This window comes from Micromys minutus (genome assembly GCF_963924665.1).
Source record: "Micromys minutus genome assembly, chromosome: 10".
NCBI classification, from domain to species: Eukaryota; Metazoa; Chordata; class Mammalia; order Rodentia; family Muridae; genus Micromys; species Micromys minutus.
In genome coordinates, this window is record NC_137979.1 from 12,637,322 (window position 1) to 12,655,551 (window position 18,230).

Sequence of the window (18,230 nt, forward strand, 5' to 3'; positions counted from 1 at the left end):
GCTTTGGGGTGGAGCTCTCACCACCACCACCCTGCTCTAAACAGATCCTTCAGTCTCTTCCTGATGCTAGTCCCTAGCCCAAGAAGTCTAGCCTAGTCTCAAAGGCCAGTGGGTTCCATAAAGATTCATCCCTGCTTCCCAGATACCCTGCTTTTTGCCCAGCTGTTTTTGGATAGGTGCTGGAGTTCCAAACTCAGGTCCTCAGGCTTTTATACAGCAAACCCTCCTAAGCCCTCTCCTAGCCTCCAAGTCTTAATATTTATTATTCGTTCGTAACAGATGGGGAGGCCCTTGGGGTCTTACCTACCCATTGCTCCATAAACATCTGTCTTTTCTCAGGCTTCCTGGGCCCCATAAACACCCACTTTCTGGTTCTCAGGCCTTGAGTGGGTTAGGCTTTCTATTTTTTCCTAAGCTACCAATCAAGCTATACTATGGGGAGGTGGGGGGACCAGTGGCTGGGGGATGCTAGTGAAGGGGAATGTGTCTCTTCCCACATCTCCTTCCACGCATCTCCCCTTTTCCCTCAGGATAACATTCCCACAGGGCTGACTTGGGATCATTAGCAGCTCTGACCCACAGAATACCCATCTCACTGATGGGACCACTGATCTGATTAGATACTATACGTAGGATCGCTAGGGTACAGCTCAGTGGTAGACCTTGCTTAGCAAGTTAAAGGCCCTGGACTTATCCTTAGAAGCACAGAAATACAGAGCCAGGCTTGCAGGCAGGGTCTAACCTGCTATAGAGGGCACATAGGCAGGTGGGTGTGTATGCATATATTTGTCTGTCCTGAGCTCAGCTCTGCATTCTTGCTGTCATACCAAGACACTCTTAGGGTGGGACTTTTTGGTGTGGGGTCCAGAAGAGGGGTCTGATCTTCGATGTTCAGCTAGGGTCACAAGCAAATCCTTTGCCCCTCTTAGCCTCAGCTTTAGTAGTAGAAGGGACAGGATAAAACACCAGGTCCTGTTTCATCAGTGTTGGCACCCCCTCCCCCACAGAGTCTTTGGGAGAAGGCTGTGCCTGAGGCTCAACCTCACTATTCCTTCAGTGCACTTCTTCATGGCTGTGTTGACGGCTTGCCGTCCTTGGCTGCTGGAATGTCAAAGGAAAGTTCATTCTGACTGTAAGCATGGTCAGATTCCACAAGGATCTGGCCTTGTTGGGCCTGGTACACTCCTCCATCCAGGGTCTAGAGTAACCAGTGGTTACAAGGGTGGAGTATTCACGTCCCTAGGGCAACGAGGGTTGCTCTGGATTCCTATCAGTTGCATGCCAGATTCTGCCAAGCTGGTTGAGGGGAAGCCTTGGCAAGTTCCCAGGAGAAGGGGGAGGAGCAGACGCTGGGGCAAGGCTCCCTTCTCAAACATTACTGCTGTTACTCCAGCCATCTCAGCTTCTTTCCTCCATGTGTAAAGGTCACCATTACCTGTGGGGAATTCATTCTTCCATCTGCTCTCCTGATGCTGCCCATACTGGTCCTTCGTTATCTGCTCCTCATCCCTTCCATATCCTTGCCTGGTGTTCTTGAAAAATAATCATAATCACAATAATTAATAACAACAGAGCCCACTGCAAGCCTTAAAGAGGCAGCACCTATTTTTCTCTGGCAGAGCCAGCAGTTATGTAGCTAGCAGCTAGGATGCCACCATGCCTGAGCCTTTGTTTCTGTCCCTCCCTCTGCCAGGGTTGGAGGGTGGTGCTGGGACACATGTTTCTGCCTATGTCCTCCAACAGGCACTGGGCCTCTGAGATTTTAATTGAACTGTCTTTTCTTAGAGATAGATGCTTTCCACATCCAGCTGCCTGTGTGCATCAGGAAGCTTGCCTGTAATCCTGTGTGGGGAAATTAAAAGGCACAGCAGCTGGACTGATTAGATGGGGCAGGGACAGAGCAGGCAGGGAGGGGACACTGTTCATGGCTCCCCTCTTTTTAGATAATGTCTCTGGTAATGCATTTTGGGGAATGTATTGCAGGGACACACACACACACACACACACACACACACACACACACAACTCCAGCCGTAGAAATGTTAATGATATCCACAGGACACTCAGCAGGAAATGAGAGTGATCTGGGACTAATAAAAACCGAAATGTAATTTGTGCAGATATATGAGGGAGGCAGATGTAGCCTTCAGAGCAGTCTGGGTTTGTGCGTTCTTGGCTTATAAACACACACCCAGGGAGAGCAGGGAACTGGCATTTTGTGTCCTGGTCTTAGAAGTGGCCCACTAGCCATCCTGATCAGGAGTGACATCCACCTGCATCCAGAGTGTGCTCTGCTCTGGGAACGTGGGGTGGAGGGAGGAGCAGGCTGCGCACTTGGACAGATGCTGTCTCCAACCCCTCTGGACTGGCAGGCACCGATCGGTGTTTATCTAAACCACAGTGACTGGAATGAAGTAGATCCAAAGGGTAGGTGGGCACTGCCCTAGTGAGGGCAAGAGACATGTGATGAGTTGGGGGTAGGAGAGGAGGAAGGTTGTCTTGGGGGCAGCTGGGTTGTACTGCTCTGCGCTCTGGAACCTATCTGGTTTTCTGGGAAATGCCTTGTTCAGCTGGATGGAGCTCTTTTGCCCCATTCCTTGGGTCAATTTCCAGAACAAGGAAGGAAAGCACCATTGTGGATCCAGACTAAAGGGAGATTGGATCTCCCCACCAGCAGCTTCCCACTCCCACCTTTCACACCTCTGTTTCTGTGAGGAACTTACCCCTCCTCTCCCACAAAACAAAACCCTGAAACCTTTGTGGTCTATGGCAGACCACACCTCCATCTTGGTGTGTTTGGGGACAAGAACTGGAAAGTCCCAGTTCCCTCTGAGGGGGTTGGACTGCTCAGACCCGAGAGAGCTTGGACATCCTGCCTTCAGCCTGCGTAGTAGCTGGGTAAACCCTGAATTTGTGGGGGTGCAGGGCCCTTTGTGATTGGGACAGTCTTCTTTTTCACCACTGAGGTTTTTCTGGGGTAACCAGACCCAATCATTTGAAGGAAACTAGCAGAGATCCACAAGTCTGGGTTGTAACTCTCCACAAAAGCCCCTGGTTTATATGCCCGTCTCCCATATCAGTGCAGTCTGCACCATCCCTGACCTGGGAAAGTTAGGAGCGGCTCAGCAGGGAAGGACAGAGAAGATGAAGGGTATGCTCTCCAGTGGCCAAGGGACTCTGTCTTTGTCCCCTATTAGTATGCATCCCCATACTCTGGACTACATAATCCGTTTATGCACCTATGATACCAAAACCAGGAGGCAGGTGCTACCATCCTTCGTTCAGAGGACGGGATGCTTTATGTGGACAGTTGGCTTAGCAGCCCCCAGTCAACATCTGCCAGAAGGGACAGAGTCCAGATGGCAGTGCAGGGGAGGTGTGTGTGAGCGCGCATGTACATGTGCCTGATAGGTCCTTTGTACATGTCTGGATTCCTGTATGTGCAGTTACAGCAGGCCCGAAAAACGGCCTGTCCCCAACTGGGGAGGGGGTCCTCATGGGTACCCAGTGTGGCTGAGTCATGCTTAAGTACGGCCACACAAAGACTAAGATGGTGGGATCCAGCAAGGCCCGAGGGAACGGTGGGATTGCTCTGCTAAATGGTTTTGAGCTGTCTACAAGGGCTGGGCGTGGTAGGACAGACAAGCCTAGAGAGGAGGAGCTGGCAAGAGGGGCCTGGAGTGGCCACTCACTGTGACTTGTTCTGTGCAGCCTGTTTGGATTATCCATTTCAGCTCTCCGTGGAAGCAGGATTTCAGAGCACACCTCTCAGACCCAGAGGTTTGTTAGTTTGTGCACAGCTGGTGGGAAGGTGCCAGGGAGGGATGCTGGCTGAGCCGAGAGTAAACCGAGGCCCTTCTGAATTGTTTTCCCTCTGCACCATCCTTTCTCTCCGCAGATAACCAGCCCGAGTCATGCAGTCTTTTCGAGAAAGGTGTGGTTTCCATGGCAAACAGCAAAACTACCCACAAACCTCACAGGAGACATCGCGCCTGGAGAACTACAGGCAGCCGGGTCAGGCTGGGCTGAGCTGTGATCGGCAGCGGCTGCTGGCCAAGGACTATTACAACCCTCAGCCCTATACAGGCTATGAGGGTGGCACTGGTACACCTTCTGGCACAGTGGCCACGGCAGCTGCAGACAAGTACCACCGAGGCAGCAAGTCTTTGCAGGGAAGACAGGCTTTCCCCAGCTATGTTCAAGACAGCAGCCCCTACCCAGGGCGCTACTCTGGCGAGGAGAGTCTTCAGACCTGGGGGGGCCCACAGCCACCACCTCCTCAGCCACAACCTCTGCCAGGGGCAGTGAGCAAGTATGAGGAGAACTTGATGAAGAAGACAGTGGTGCCTCCAAACAGGCAGTACCCTGAGCAGGGCCCCCAACTTCCCTTCCGGACTCACGGCCTGCATGTCCCACCACCACAGCCGCAGCAGCCCCTGGCTTATCCCAAACTCCAAAGGCAGAAACCCCAGAATGACCTTGCCTCCCCTCTGCCCTTCCCCCAGGGCAGCCACTTTCCCCAGCATTCCCAGTCCTTCCCTACCTCTTCCACTTATGCCCCAACAGTGCAGGGTGGGGGGCAGGGGGCCCACTCATACAAGAGCTGCACAGCACCATCTGCCCAGCCTCATGACAGGCCGATGAGTGCCAATGCGAGCCTGGCTCCAGGGCAACGGGTCCAGAATCTTCACGCTTACCAGCCGGGCCGCCTTGGCTACGAGCAGCAGCAACAAGCACTTCAAGGCCGGCACCACACCCAGGAAACACTCCACTACCAGAACCTCGCTAAGTACCAACACTATGGACAGCAAGGCCAGGGCTACTGTCCACCGGACACAGCTGTCAGGACTCCGGAACAGTATTACCAGACCTTCAGCCCTAGCTCCAGCCACTCCCCTGCACGCTCTGTGGGTCGCTCCCCTTCCTATAGCTCCACCCCATCACCACTGATGCCCAATCTGGAGAACTTCCCTTACAGCCAGCAGCCGCTTAGTACTGGGGCCTTCCCTACAGGCATCACAGACCACAGCCACTTTATGCCCCTGCTCAACCCGTCCCCAACAGATGCCGCCAGTTCTGTGGACCCCCAGGTCAGCAACTGCAAGCCCCTGCAGAAGGACAAGCTCCCTGACAACTTGCTATCAGATCTCAGCCTGCAAAGTCTCACAGCGCTCACCTCACAGGTGGAAAACATCTCCAATACTGTGCAGCAGCTCTTGCTGTCCAAAGCTACCATGCCACAGAAGAAAGGGGTCAAGAACCTTGTGTCTAGGACTCCAGAGCAGCACAAAAGCCAGCACTGTAGCCCCGAGGGCAGTGGCTACTCAGCTGAGCCTGCGGGCACACCACTGTCTGAGCCGCCAAGCAGCACACCGCAGTCCACTCATGCTGAGCCACAAGACACTGACTACCTGAGTGGCTCTGAGGACCCACTAGAGCGCAGCTTCCTCTACTGTAGCCAGACCCGGGGCAGTCCTGCCAGGGTCAACAGCAACTCCAAGGCCAAGCCTGAGTCGGTGTCCACCTGTTCTGTGACCTCGCCTGATGACATGTCCACCAAGTCTGATGACTCTTTCCAGAGCCTGCACAGTACCCTGCCACTGGACAGCTTCTCCAAATTCGTGGCAGGCGAGCGGGACTGCCCGCGGCTGCTGCTCAGTGCCCTGGCGCAGGAAGATCTGGCCTCTGAGATCCTGGGACTGCAGGAAGCCATTGTTGAGAAGGCTGACAAGGCCTGGGCTGAGGCTTCCAGCCTGCCCAAGGACAATGGCAAGCCACCCTTCTCCCTGGAGAACCACAGCACCTGCCTGGACACTGTGGCCAAGACATCATGGTCACAGCCAGGGGAGCCAGAAACCCTACCTGAGCCCTTGCAGCTGGACAAGGCGGGCAGTACCAAGGACTTCAGCCCGGGGCTATTTGAAGACCCTTCTGTGGCCTTTGCCACCACTGACCCGAAGAAAACAACCAGTCCTCTGTCCTTTGGCACTAAGCCTTTGCTTGGGACTGCCACTCCTGACCCCACCACAGCAGCATTTGACTGCTTTCCAGATACAAGCACTGCCAGCTCAGTGGATGGTGCCAACCCCTTTGCCTGGCCAGAGGAGAACCTGGGTGACGCTTGTCCTCGGTGGGGTCTCCACCCTGGTGAGCTCACCAAAGGTTTGGAGCAGGGCACAAAAGCCTCAGACAGTGTGGGCAAGGCGGATGCACATGAGGCCTCTGCCTGCATGGGCTTCCAGGAAGAGCATGCCATTGGGAAGCCTGCGGCTGCACTGTCTGGGGACTTCAAGCAGCAGGAGGCAGATGGGGTGAAAGAGGAAGTGGGTGGGTTGCTGCAGTGCCCTGAGGTGGGCAAGGCGGACCAGTGGCTGGAGGATAGCCGGCACTGCTGTTCCCCCACTGACTTTGGGGACCTGCCACTGTTGCCGCCCCCTGGCAGGAAGGAGGACCTGGAAGCTGAAGAGGAGTATTCTTCTCTGTGTGAACTGCTTGGGAGCCCTGAGCAGAGACCCAGCCTACAGGACCCATTGTCCCCCAAGGCCCCACTGATCTGCGCCAAGGAGGAAGCAGAGGAGGTGCTGGATACCAAGGCTGGCTGGGCCTCTCCGTGTCACCTCTCTGGGGAGCCTGCTGTCCTACTGGGCCCCTCGGTGGGTGCTGAATCGAAGGTCCAGAGCTGGTTTGAATCCTCTCTGTCACATATGAAGCCAGGAGAAGAAGGGCCGGAGATGGAGAGAGCTCCAGGTAGTTCCAGCACTTCACAGGGCTCCTTGGCCCCAAAGCCTAACAAGCCTGCTGTACCTGAGGGACCCATTGCTAAGAAGGAGCCTGTGCCACGGGGTAAAAGTTTACGAAGCCGCCGAGTGCACCGGGGGCTGCCTGAGGCTGAAGACTCGCCGTGTAGGGTGCCAGCACTTCCCAAAGACCTCTTGCTCCCAGAGTCCTGCACGGGGCCCCCACAAGGACAGGCAGAGGGAGCTGGAGCTCCAGGCCGGGGGCTTTCAGAAGGACTCCCCAGAATGTGTACCCGCTCTCTAACTGCTCTGAGTGAGCCCCAAACTCCTGGACCTCCAGGCCTGACTACCACCCCCACACCTCCTGACAAACTGGGAGGTAAGCAGCGAGCTGCCTTCAAGTCTGGCAAGCGGGTAGGAAAACCATCGCCCAAGGCTGCATCCAGCCCCAGCAACCCTGCTGCCCTGCCTGTTGCCTCAGACAGCAGCCCCATGGGCTCCAAAACCAAGGAGCCAGACTCTCCCAGCATGCCTGGCAAGGACCAGCGATCCATGGTCCTCCGGTCTCGCACCAAACCTCAGCAGGTCTTCCATGCCAAACGGCGACGGCCCTCAGAGAGCCGGATCCCAGACTGTCGTACCACCAAGAAGCTCCCTGCTAACAACCATTTACCCACTACGTTCAAGGTCTCCAGTGGGCCCCAGAAGGAAGGTCGGATGAGCCAGCGGGCCAAAGTACCCAAGCCCGGGACAGGGAGCAAACTTTCAGATAGGCCTCTCCACACACTCAAAAGGAAGTCCGCTTTCATGGCACCTGTCCCCGCCAAAAAGCGGAGCCTCATTCTGCGGAGCAACAATGGAGGTGGGGTAGATGGGAGGGAGGAAAGGGCAGACAGTTCCCCTGGCCTCTTGAGGAGGATGGCCTCACCCCAGAGGGCCAGACCCAGGGGCAGTGGGGAGCCACCCCCACCCCCACCCCTGGAGCCACCTGCTGCATGCCTGGGGTTGGCTCCACAGTCATCCCTGCCCAGTGCTGTGAGGACCAAGGTGCTGCCACCCCGAAAGGGCCGTGGCCTCAAGCTAGAGGCCATAGTACAGAAGATCACCTCACCTGGTCTCAAGAAACTCGCATGCAGAGTGGCAGGGGCCCCTCCTGGGACACCCCGGAGCCCGGCCCTACCTGAGAAACGTTCAGGGGGCAGTCCAGCTGGGGTAGAAGAGGGTTTGGGAGGAATAAGTGCTGGGCAAATGCTACCAGCAGCTTCAGGAGCCGACCCATTGTGTAGAAACCCAGCCAGCAGGTCCCTAAAAGGTAAACTCTTGAATAGTAAGAAGTTGTCCTCTGCTGCTGACTGCCCTAAAGCTGAGGCCTTCATGTCCCCAGAGACCCTGCCATCCCTAGGGACTGCCCGGGCACCGAAGAAAAGGAGCCGGAAGGGCAGGACTGGGGCCTTGGGACCCTCCAAAGGCCCGTTGGAGAAGCGGCCCTGTCCTGGCCAAGCCCTGGTCCTCACTCCCCACGACAGGGCCAGCAGCACTCAGGGCGGAGGTGAGGACAACTTCAGTGGAGGAGGCAAGAAGCCAAAGACAGAGGAGCTGGGACTAGCCTCCCAGCCCTCTGAAGGCCGGCCCTGCCAGCCCCAGACAAGGGCACAGAAGCAGCCGGGCCAAGCCAGCTATAGCAGCTATTCAAAGCGGAAGCGCCTCAGCCGTGGCCGGGGAAAGGCCACCCATGCTTCGCCTTGTAAGGGACGTGCCACTCGGAGAAGGCAGCAGCAGGTACTGCCCCTGGATCCTGCAGAGCCTGAAATCCGACTCAAATATATTTCCTCTTGCAAGAGGCTGAGGGCAGACAACCGCACCCCAGCCTTCTCGCCCTTTGTGCGGGTGGAGAAACGAGACGCATACACCACCATATGTACTGTTGTCAACTCCCCAGGGGATGAGCCGAAGCCTCACTGGAAGCCATCCTCCTCTGTTGCCTCCTCTTCCACCTCCTCCTCCTTAGAACCAGCTGGGGCTTCTCTAACTACATTCCCTGGAGGCTCTGTGCTACAGCCGAGGCCCTCCCTGCCCCTCTCCTCCACCATGCATCTGGGGCCTGTGGTGTCTAAGGCCCTAAGTACCTCTTGCCTTGTCTGCTGCCTCTGCCAAAACCCGGCCAATTTCAAGGACCTTGGGGACCTCTGTGGCCCCTACTACCCTGAACACTGCCTCCCAAAAAAGAAGCCAAAACTCAAGGAGAAGGTACGGCTGGATGGCACGTTGGAGGAAGCCTCTCTGCCTCTGGAGAGAACACTCAAAAGCCTGGAATGTGCAGCCACAGCTGCCACCCCTACCACTACCACCGTCACTACCACAACGACCCTGGGGAGGCTGTCCAGGCTTGATGGCCCAGCTGACCCTGCCAAGCAGGGCTCCCTTCGCACCAGTGCCCGGGGCCTGTCAAGGCGGCTGCAGAGTTGCTATTGCTGTGACGGACAGGGGGACGGGGGTGAGGAGGTGGCCCCAGCTGACAAGAGCCGCAAACATGAATGCAGCAAAGAGGCCCCTGCAGAACCTGGTGGGGACACCCAGGAACACTGGGTGCATGAGGCCTGTGCTGTGTGGACCAGCGGGGTGTACCTGGTGGCCGGGAAGCTCTTTGGGCTGCAGGAGGCCATGAAGTTAGCTGTGGACATGGTAAGAAGCTAGACCAGCTGGGGGGTGATAGGGGATTTTGAAGTACCAACAGGCTGGCAGAAGTGTCTCCAGGCCTTTATTCTGGGTCACTTGTGCCCATAGCCAAAAAGTACAGCCTCCTGGCCTCCTGTCCCTGGAGTCCCTTGAGGTAATATGGAGGCAAGTTGAAGCACACCTGGGGCTACAGCAGGACATATTTACCCATCTTGCCCCAGGGTACGTGTCACAGTTTCTATGCTCCACCGGGCCCAGTGGAACATACTATCTACACGTACTACCCCAAACCGGAGCTGCTGGGTCCTTCCAGAGTTGATGCCAAGATGGCCTGGTCTCCCCCTGAACTGAGACATGGGGATAGCTTCTAAACAGCATGTGGCTAAGGCGTGGGACACTGGTGGGTAACCCTGGGTTATCTGGGCCACAGAAACCCTGAAGCTCAGACCTCCAGTTTTAAGTCACCCCTTCAGAGAACTTGGAGCTGCAGCATGCACTGCCTCTCCACCCTTGCTCCTGCCTCTCCTGTGTCAAGGTCACAGGGCCTAGCACATTTACACCTATTGATCTTTAAGGATATATCTGGGATCACAGGTCTGGGAAGGAGAAAGCATTCTGAGCCATGGCTGCAGCTAAGATTCCTCAGGTCAAGAGGACTGGCTGAGGCCACTTCAGAGCCCATGTTTCCTGAAGTTTTGGCCTCAGGGCAGCAAGACCACTTCCTGCCTCTGCAGATTCTGCCCTGACTCCTGGGTGGTGAGGCTCCAGGCCCACTCCTTCACACTAGTTCTCACGGGGTAGCCATACCAGTTCTGTTGCCCCCCCCCCCACCTCGTTCCCTCAGCACACTGGGCAGCTGAGCCTAGAGGACCCTGGCTGTCCAGTGCCCCCCCCCCATACTTTACTGTCCCAGCTCTTGAGCATTCTGCCCAGGCAGGCCCCACCCTTGACCTTGGGACCACTGTGGATGCTGCTCTTGGCTCCAGGCTCCAGGTACTTACTGCCCACAGTGATGACCATAGATTCTTTCTGGGCCCTGTTGTCTGCCCACCTTGGTGAGAAGGGCCCAAGAAACAAGACATCACAGCTTTTGATACCTCAGCCAGTTGATGCAGCAGGCAAGACACCAGCCACACATAGTCCTGGACCTCTGTTCTCTTCCTGCCTGTCACTGGTTCCATGGTAGCTTTATCTTCACAGCTACCTTAAAATAATCTCATCTCTCCATTGGAAAGTAACAAGCCTGGGACTGGAGAGATGGCCCATCAGTTAAGAGCACTGGCTATTCCTCCAGAGGACTTGGGTTCAGTTCCCAGCATCTGCATGGCAGCTCACACCTGTCTGTAACTCCAGTTCCAGGACATTTGACACTTCCACACAGACATACAGTAGGCAAAACACCAATACATGCAAAAAAAAAAAAAAAAAAAAAAAAAAAAAACAACCAAGCCTGGGTGGAACCCGTCCAGCTGGTTGTCCTGACCCTGTACCACCCAGAGCTTCTTCGGGGCCCAGGGTTGGCACTTAGTCATCTCCTGTCCCCAACCTGTCATAAACAAAGAGAAACACTGGTGAACACATGTAAGGACCCCTGTACCCTGGCTTGGCCCCGTGCCTCTGGCACCCACCGAACATCTTTATGAGCTGAGGAGGCTCTCTGCTTTGCCCTGTCTACTCTGTCACACCTCAGGAAGGCCAAGAGAGGACAGAGGTTGGCTGTCTAATGAAGGCTCTTCCCTGCCAGAGGTGGTCCTGGCCAGCTGCTGGGACCTGCTGCCAGGCTGTTCCCCACAGCCCCAGTCTCATGACGTGACCACCTAGAATATGCTAGAAAACAGACTAGGGTTTCCCGGGTTCCCTGGAGAGTGACCTGCAGGATTAAATAGTTCATCCCATTGTTTTCTGCCTCAGTGGCTTGTTTCTCCAGGAACCAGGCAGACCCTGGTTCAAATGTATCTCTAGGAAGCCTCATTTCCTCTGCAAGCCCAGAATGCCAACAGCATGCAGTTCGCTGGCCAGGACTTTGGTCTTTGCTGTTGCCCACGGTCCCTGCCCTCACACAGCACTTCCAGGGCTACCCACTGGCTCGTTTTCTGGGTAAGGGCCCTGGGCTAAATCACCCTCAGGAGACTGCTGGCCTCTGGTGTTGGTGCTTGGGCCAAGAAGTGAGGCACAGTTCATCAGCTATGCCCCCTGTCAGAGAACTAGGGGCAAGACAATAGTTTTCATTCTTCTGTGCCTTAGTCTTTTTCATGTCTGCAACAGACAGAGTCCTGCCTCAGGAGTTGCTTGGGACTCTGCCACAGGGGGCCGGCCCATAAGAGTCTCTGAGTGAGACTTGGTCTACCTTGCAGTCTCCACTTGTGCTTCCTTTGATGCCCGAACAGGTGGACCTGGGGCTCTGGATCCTTGGGTGGCTTATCCAGAGCCTCTGCTTTAATGTCTACCCCTCCCCGTTGTCCACTCAGCTATAGAGCAGTAGAACAGAACTCACCCTGTCAGGATCTGCCTGGAACTTTGAGCCTAAGGGTTGTTCCCAGCTCTGTTTGCTCTGGCCCAGAGACATTCGTTATGCGCTGGAACCTCCAGTCATGTGTGGCACCAAGAGCACTGTTGCTGAAGGGCTTAGTCTCTGAGCCTGCTGTGTCCTCTGCTTCCCTCCTGCCTCACTGCCCACTGTGGTGACAGGCTTGGGAACAGGGGTGGTCAAGGCACATCTTTATCTTTCCCTGTGCCAGGGTTTGTTATTGCTCCCCCATTAGACTTTTTCATCTTGTCCTAGCTACATCACAGCCATAGCCTCTGAGCCCAGCAAAAGTCAGGGGCTGGACATGTTCTTGGGGTGGGGTGGGTCATCAGATTCACTTGAGATCATTCTCTTGGGGGTCACGTGACAGTTCCTCCCCAGCTCACTTCCGTGCATCTGCCGCCCCTGGGTGGAGTGCCGCCCGCCTGCTCTCACAGGAAAGTGGAGGTCAGTGAAGGCTGCCCTTGTGGCTGCTGGAAGGAGCCAGTGGCTGCGGACACAGAAGAGCCAGCATGCAAGCACCTGACAGATGGTGGCTGCCAGCCATGGCCACTGTGGTGACTAGCACCACTAGCCCAGGAGGGTCCCCCATGCAGTGTGGCAGCCCGGCAGGTGGCAGAGGGCCAACCCTTGAGGCCGTACCCCTCCATGATGCATTGTGTGCCATCCTGGCAGAAGCACTCCTGGGCCTGTGTGGAACACAGGACTCACTTGCCTTCCTCTCTCTTCAGCCATGTACCAGCTGTCATGAAGCCGGAGCGACCATCTCGTGCTCCTATAAAGGATGCATCCACACCTACCACTACCCATGTGCCAATGACACAGGTAAGAGCTGGCTCCAGGGGCCTGGGTACAGTTGTTTCAACCCAGACCCCATGTGACTCCCAGGGCATTTACCTACCCCAGCGACTTTACCTCTGGTTCTCTTTACCTGCATTTAGCCGTGGAGATGGGTGGGTCAGTCTCTACTTGGCTGATTTGAAGGACTTCCCAGAGCTCTGAGGGGGGACAGAGACATGGACGAAAAGGCCATGGACGGGCATGGGCTTTTAAGGATGCATAGGAGTACACAACAGAAAAAGGTTAGACTAACCAATGAGGGTAGTGTGGCTCAGTGTACATTGTGGGCAAGCATACTGTGCTCCATACAGGATGTCTCCATAGCAACCACACTGCCCAAGTTCAGGGACACCATCTCCAGCACTTACTACAGAAAACTAAAAGTAGGGTGGAAGTGGAGACAGACCAGCATGTTAGCTGTCAGGACTCAACGTGCGCAGAGTGAACAGGTCGGACGGACTCTTGACAGGTCCCTGTGGCCAACCCCATTCCTCACTGTGGGCCACACGCCCCAGCAGCACAGTCCTAATCGATTCAGTGGAGGCACTCAAGTGCTTGTCTGTGAGGAGGCGTCTGATCACTGGGGATCGCCACACCACTCTTGTCCAGGTCCAGGCCTGGTGGCTCTGTACTTAGGCCCCATCCGCAGAGCTGGATTGTGAGTCTCTTCAGTGGAACAGCAGAGGGTAAATTCACAACATGCAGAAGGTTCAGTCTCACAGGTCAGAGGCTGTCTCTCCCCTCTTTCCCTCTCTCCTCCGACCTGGTCACTCATCCCAGCCGGAGCAGTCACCAGTGCCCTTTCTGCCTTCTGGATCCTGGGCCAGCATTAGCCATACAGTTTTGGTAGGACTGAGCTGCTAACACTCACTAGAAAGGGATGGTGGTGGGTACAGGATTGGGGTCCTCGTGGCTCTGCCTCCATAGCGTGGTAGCCTGTGTAGAATGTGGACTTAACCTAAGTGCATGGCCTCACTCCCCATCCAACCTACCTCAGCCAAAGTCTGGGGCTTTCTGTGTTCTCTCCTGCTCCAGGCCGGTCCAGCTTCCCCAGGGGCTCATCCTGAAGGGGACTGCCAGGACAGCCATGTTGTGCTCCAGCAATAGACTAGATGTCTGGTGACTTCTCTGTTGCTGTGGTAACAGCGACGTAGGGAAGGAAAGATTTACTTTGTCTCACAGTCACACAACAGGCACTTGGGGAGCTAGCTAGTCACACGTCAGTAAAGCATGTGGCACGCTCCTTTAATCCCAGCACTTGGGACACAGGCAGGCAGATGTTTTTTAAGTTTAAAGCCATCCTGGTCTACATAGCAAGTTCGAGGCTAGCCAAGGCTATATAGCTCAGAAGGCCGGGCAGTTAAAGAGTTCTTACAGAGGTTCCAAGTTCAGTTCCCAGCACCCACAAAGTAGTGTCCTGCAAATTCAGCTCCAGTGGATTGATGCCCTCTTCTGGTTTCTGTGGGTACTGCATTCATTGCACAGATACATACTCACACAGACGTATATACACATACTTCAGAAATAAAACTTGAGCCAGGCATGGTGGCACATGCCTTTCATCCCAGCACTTAGAAGGCAAAGGAAACAGATCTCTGAGCTCAAGGCCAGCATGGTCTACAGAATGAATTCTAGGCCAGCCGGGCTGGCATTCCCCCCACCAAACACTCCCTCATGGGACCCGGGAGCACTCAGCAGCTAAGAGCACCAGCTGCTCTTCAGGAGCACTTGGCTTTGATTTTCAGCACCCACATAGTGCCTTTGTAACTATCTGAAATTCCAGTTCCAGGGCATCTGATATACTTTTCTGGTGTCCACTGGCACCAGACTCACATGGTACATAGACCTACATTGCAGTCAAGACAACCATAAATGTAAATTTTTTAAAAGAGATAATTCCTCACAGACATTCCCAGAGGCCCATTCTACAGGTTATTTTAAATTCTTTCTAGCTGACAATGAACAGTATTCACATCAGATCAGGAGATAGTGTGCTTCTAAAGAAAGCCGTTCTGTTTGAGCTGGGAGCAATATGGGGAGGATCGGGACAAGTGACACTGGAGCCAGGCCCCAAACAGCAGATGCGTTAAGCCATGGCTGTTTAGTATAGGACTGGAGACTAGCCTTGAGCACTTAACAGAAATCTAAGACGCCAAGTCTGAGGCCGAGGGGGGCGGGGAGGTAAGCCGTCCACCTGATAGACTGGTGAGCTATCCAGGAGTCCCTGCAGGGAGAGCGCCTGTCTGGTAAAGGTGGAACCATACATCCTAGAGACTGTGGAACAGACTTCACAGGCCTTACAATGAGAGAGCAGGTGTGGAGTGCCTGCTCCCTTTACCACGTCCCTCTGGCCAGGCTGATACGGGACGATTGGGCATTCAGTAGCAGGGTCAGCTCCTGACCCTTCCATACCCCGTTAGTGGCTTCTTAATTCCTTCTGGGCCAGTGCTGTTTGCTTCGGGGGTTGGCCCAGCACATCCCCTGACAGCAGCAAGGCCCTGCAATAAGTCATAAGACTTGTAGCCTGTGTTTTGTTGGCCAAAGGCGGGTCACCCACATAGCTGAGGTTCAAAGGGTGGGTGGGGACTACACAGCCAGGTAGCTAAGGGTGAGGCACAATGGAGGGAGCACCTACCATTGGGCTTCTGACCTCAGCACTGGGGCGGGGGTGGGGGCACCTCTGAACAAACAGCAGTCCTGGCAAATGACTCTACCTGGCTAGGAGTACAGGAATAGTTCACCACATGGGACCAGCCACTCCTAGGGTCCTCAGGCTCATGGGTTGCTAGAAACAACTTGAAATCCCCTTCTGCCCCTCACTTCCAAGAGCTTAGCAGCTAAAGCATAGGGTTCCACAGGGTTCCGTTTGAACATCTGTATTTAGTCCTGAAGCCCCTCCCCCATTCCTGCTCTCAGCTGCTAGGTGATTGGTGGCTGAGCTGACCAGGAAGTAGCAACCCCTACTGTTAGCAACCATTCCTTTAGGTTATATCTAAACCTAGGTCCAACGTAGACAGAGCCTGAGTGCACCTACCTCCAGCAGTTGGCCCTAGAAGACAACCTCTCCTGCGTCTTTCTCAGGTGACATCCACCTTCCTCCTCTCTAGAGGAAAATGGGAAGGAAACAGGCAGGTTCTGCACCATCCCTAGTGTGAAATGGGAGACGATGTTTGGAAAGGTGAGCCCCTGGTCAGTGGCAGAGAAGGTAGCAAAGATGGGCCCAGGAAGGTCCGTGGGTGGAGTGGCACCCAGAGGATGACGGCGAGGTCTCAGATAGCAGCGCATCACCCTGGGTAGGCATAAAGGCTGGCTTGCTCAGCCATCCTCTCTGGACATCTGGACCTTGTGACCTCCTCCTGCTGTCTCTTAAGAATAAGCCCCCTCCACGTGGACCATTTCCTCTGCACGTGAAGAAGGATCATGTCAGCACACAGTAGGTGACATTGTGACTAATCTACAATATAGAGGCTGACATTCCAGTCAGGACCTGAAGCTCCACTTCCCAGTTGTCAGTCACCCAAACAGTCATGGGTGCTTTCTGAGCCTGGGCCTCTCCCAACCATTGTGCAGGAGCTTGGGACAGGAGTGGGCATGTCTGGGAATGAGAGTTCCTTCTGCTTGGGAGAGACCTGGGCAGCAGGGAGATGGCCTGTAGCAGTGGGCCAGGGGGTAGAGTAGAGGCAGAGGGACTGCACCTCTGGGTGGGGTTTGGACTAATGAGAGTTCTGAGCAGGAACTGGGTGCTCAGAACCAACACTGGCAGCCAGCCTACCCTGCACCACCACAGAAACTCCTCTTTGCTTACAGGTTGCACGTTCATTGAGGAGAATTTTACTTTGAAGTGCCCCAAACATAAGGTAGGTGAACAGGCTCCCCTGAGAAAGCCTTCCCTACTCAACCCAGTTTATCTTTGCTCTGCCAGAGGGTAGAAGAGACACAACCAGGTCCTAAAGTCACTTTGCCATAGTCTAGGGTGGATTGCAGGGTTCTTGTGGAAGGGCAGGGGTGGCAGCACTTGGTGGTAACAGTAACGGGCTATCCCTCTCCACAGAGGCTGCCGTTGTAATCCCCGTGTGGCCGAAACTCCAAGAGGAGGAGCTGTGCCCACAGCCGGTCCTTGATCCCATCCCAGGTCTAGGTTCCGGCTGCCTTGGGCGCTGGCGTGAGGCCTAGGTTGCGAAGAAAACCGGGGCCAGGCTTGGCGAAGGCAGGCCAGGGAGTGGCCAGACCCAGGACACAAGGCCTCCGGTGGGGTGCAAGTCCCCTGCAAGTGGCGTGCAAGCTGTGCCCCTGGGAAGAGGCTGGGGGCGCTGCTGGCTCGGTGGACGATGTGGGGCAGACCCAAGCCTTTCTGTAGAGGCTCAGCAATGGGGCAGCACGGCCCAAGCACTTGGCATGGATCTGCCCCAGGGGCGTGGCAGGCCGGGGCTCAGGCCATTCTATCCCTGATGAGGGCTGGCCTGGGGTGGCATCCTATGGCTTCTGTTTGTCCCCTTTCCAGTCTTCCACCCCACTGTTGGAGCCCGGTCTGGAAGCCTGAGGAGACTGGGCCTGGCTACCCTCTGGCAGATGTGCAGCTGTCCCAGACAGAGCACCGACAAGGGATTCAAGGCCTGCCACTCAGCTTCCTCGGCTCATGGGCGGAGACAGTGCTAGATTCGTGTACAAACCTGTGTACCCCTCTATATATATGTTATATAGAATGTATATATGTTGGGAACATGCTTGCTTCTGTGTGTTGCTGCTGTGCGTCACGTGCTCCACAGCGCAGAGCCCTAACCTGGCCTTGGCAGGGGTTGGGGCTGACGTGATGCCCCTCCCCCAAGCAAACACCGCCATCACCACCACGGCCAGCCCCCACCTGTCCGTTTGTGTTCTCAGCTCTGTCCACGCTTCAATAGGCCTGATGCAGCCCCCTTTCCCTGCAACTTTCTGTACATATGACTGTAAAATGGTAAACGTGTGTATTATATCTGGCCTCGTTATATAGTGTATATATATGTATACATATACATATATATAATATATATGAAGACTGTAAATGTTAAGACAACTAGTGTTCTTATTAGTATATTGCTTCACACTGAAGATTGTGTGTATCGAGCTGTTTCTAAAAGATGTTTATTTTCCTTAAGAGTTAAAAAAAAAAACAGTCATTGCATTCAGAAAAAAAAAAGTCAATAAAGATACGACGATTGTTTTGGAAGTTTTCGGCCTGTGAATGCCAATCAGTTCCCTAAGGGGCTGGGAGTAGAGGGAAGGGGTCAGGGGACACAAACAGGGACCCCAGATGCTGCTCGTTTGTGGGTTGACAGACACAGGGATGGCATTACCCTGGGACCTGGTGGGGGGCTGGAAGGCAGGGAAACAATTGAGGCTGTCAAGGCCCCTCAAGGTTGATACAGCCAAAGTGTAGCCATGAGACCAGATAGCATCACAGGGCAGAGGCC

General features: G+C 55.0%; 1 protein-coding gene across 3 annotated transcripts in view; it reads left to right on the top strand.

Annotated features, from left to right (window-relative positions):
* The window catches only part of RAI1 (retinoic acid induced 1), a 93,556-nt gene extending 75,352 nt beyond the window's left edge, over positions 1-18,204 (top strand). For 2 of the 3 annotated variants that reach the window (XM_080923507.1, XM_080923508.1), the window contains 4 exons: positions 3,899-9,419; positions 12,672-12,765; positions 16,588-16,637; positions 17,282-18,204. In XM_080923507.1, the coding sequence (XP_080779633.1) occupies positions 3,915-9,419; positions 12,672-12,765; positions 16,588-16,637; positions 17,282-17,320 (5,688 nt within the window). In that variant the 5' untranslated portion in view covers positions 3,899-3,914 and the 3' untranslated portion in view covers positions 17,321-18,204. Of the gene's footprint in view, positions 1-3,898; positions 9,420-12,671; positions 12,766-16,587; positions 16,638-16,831 lie in introns of all 3 variants that reach the window. The other variant, XM_080923509.1, reaches the window with a different exon arrangement.
* The last annotated feature ends 26 nt before the right edge of the window (positions 18,205-18,230 follow it).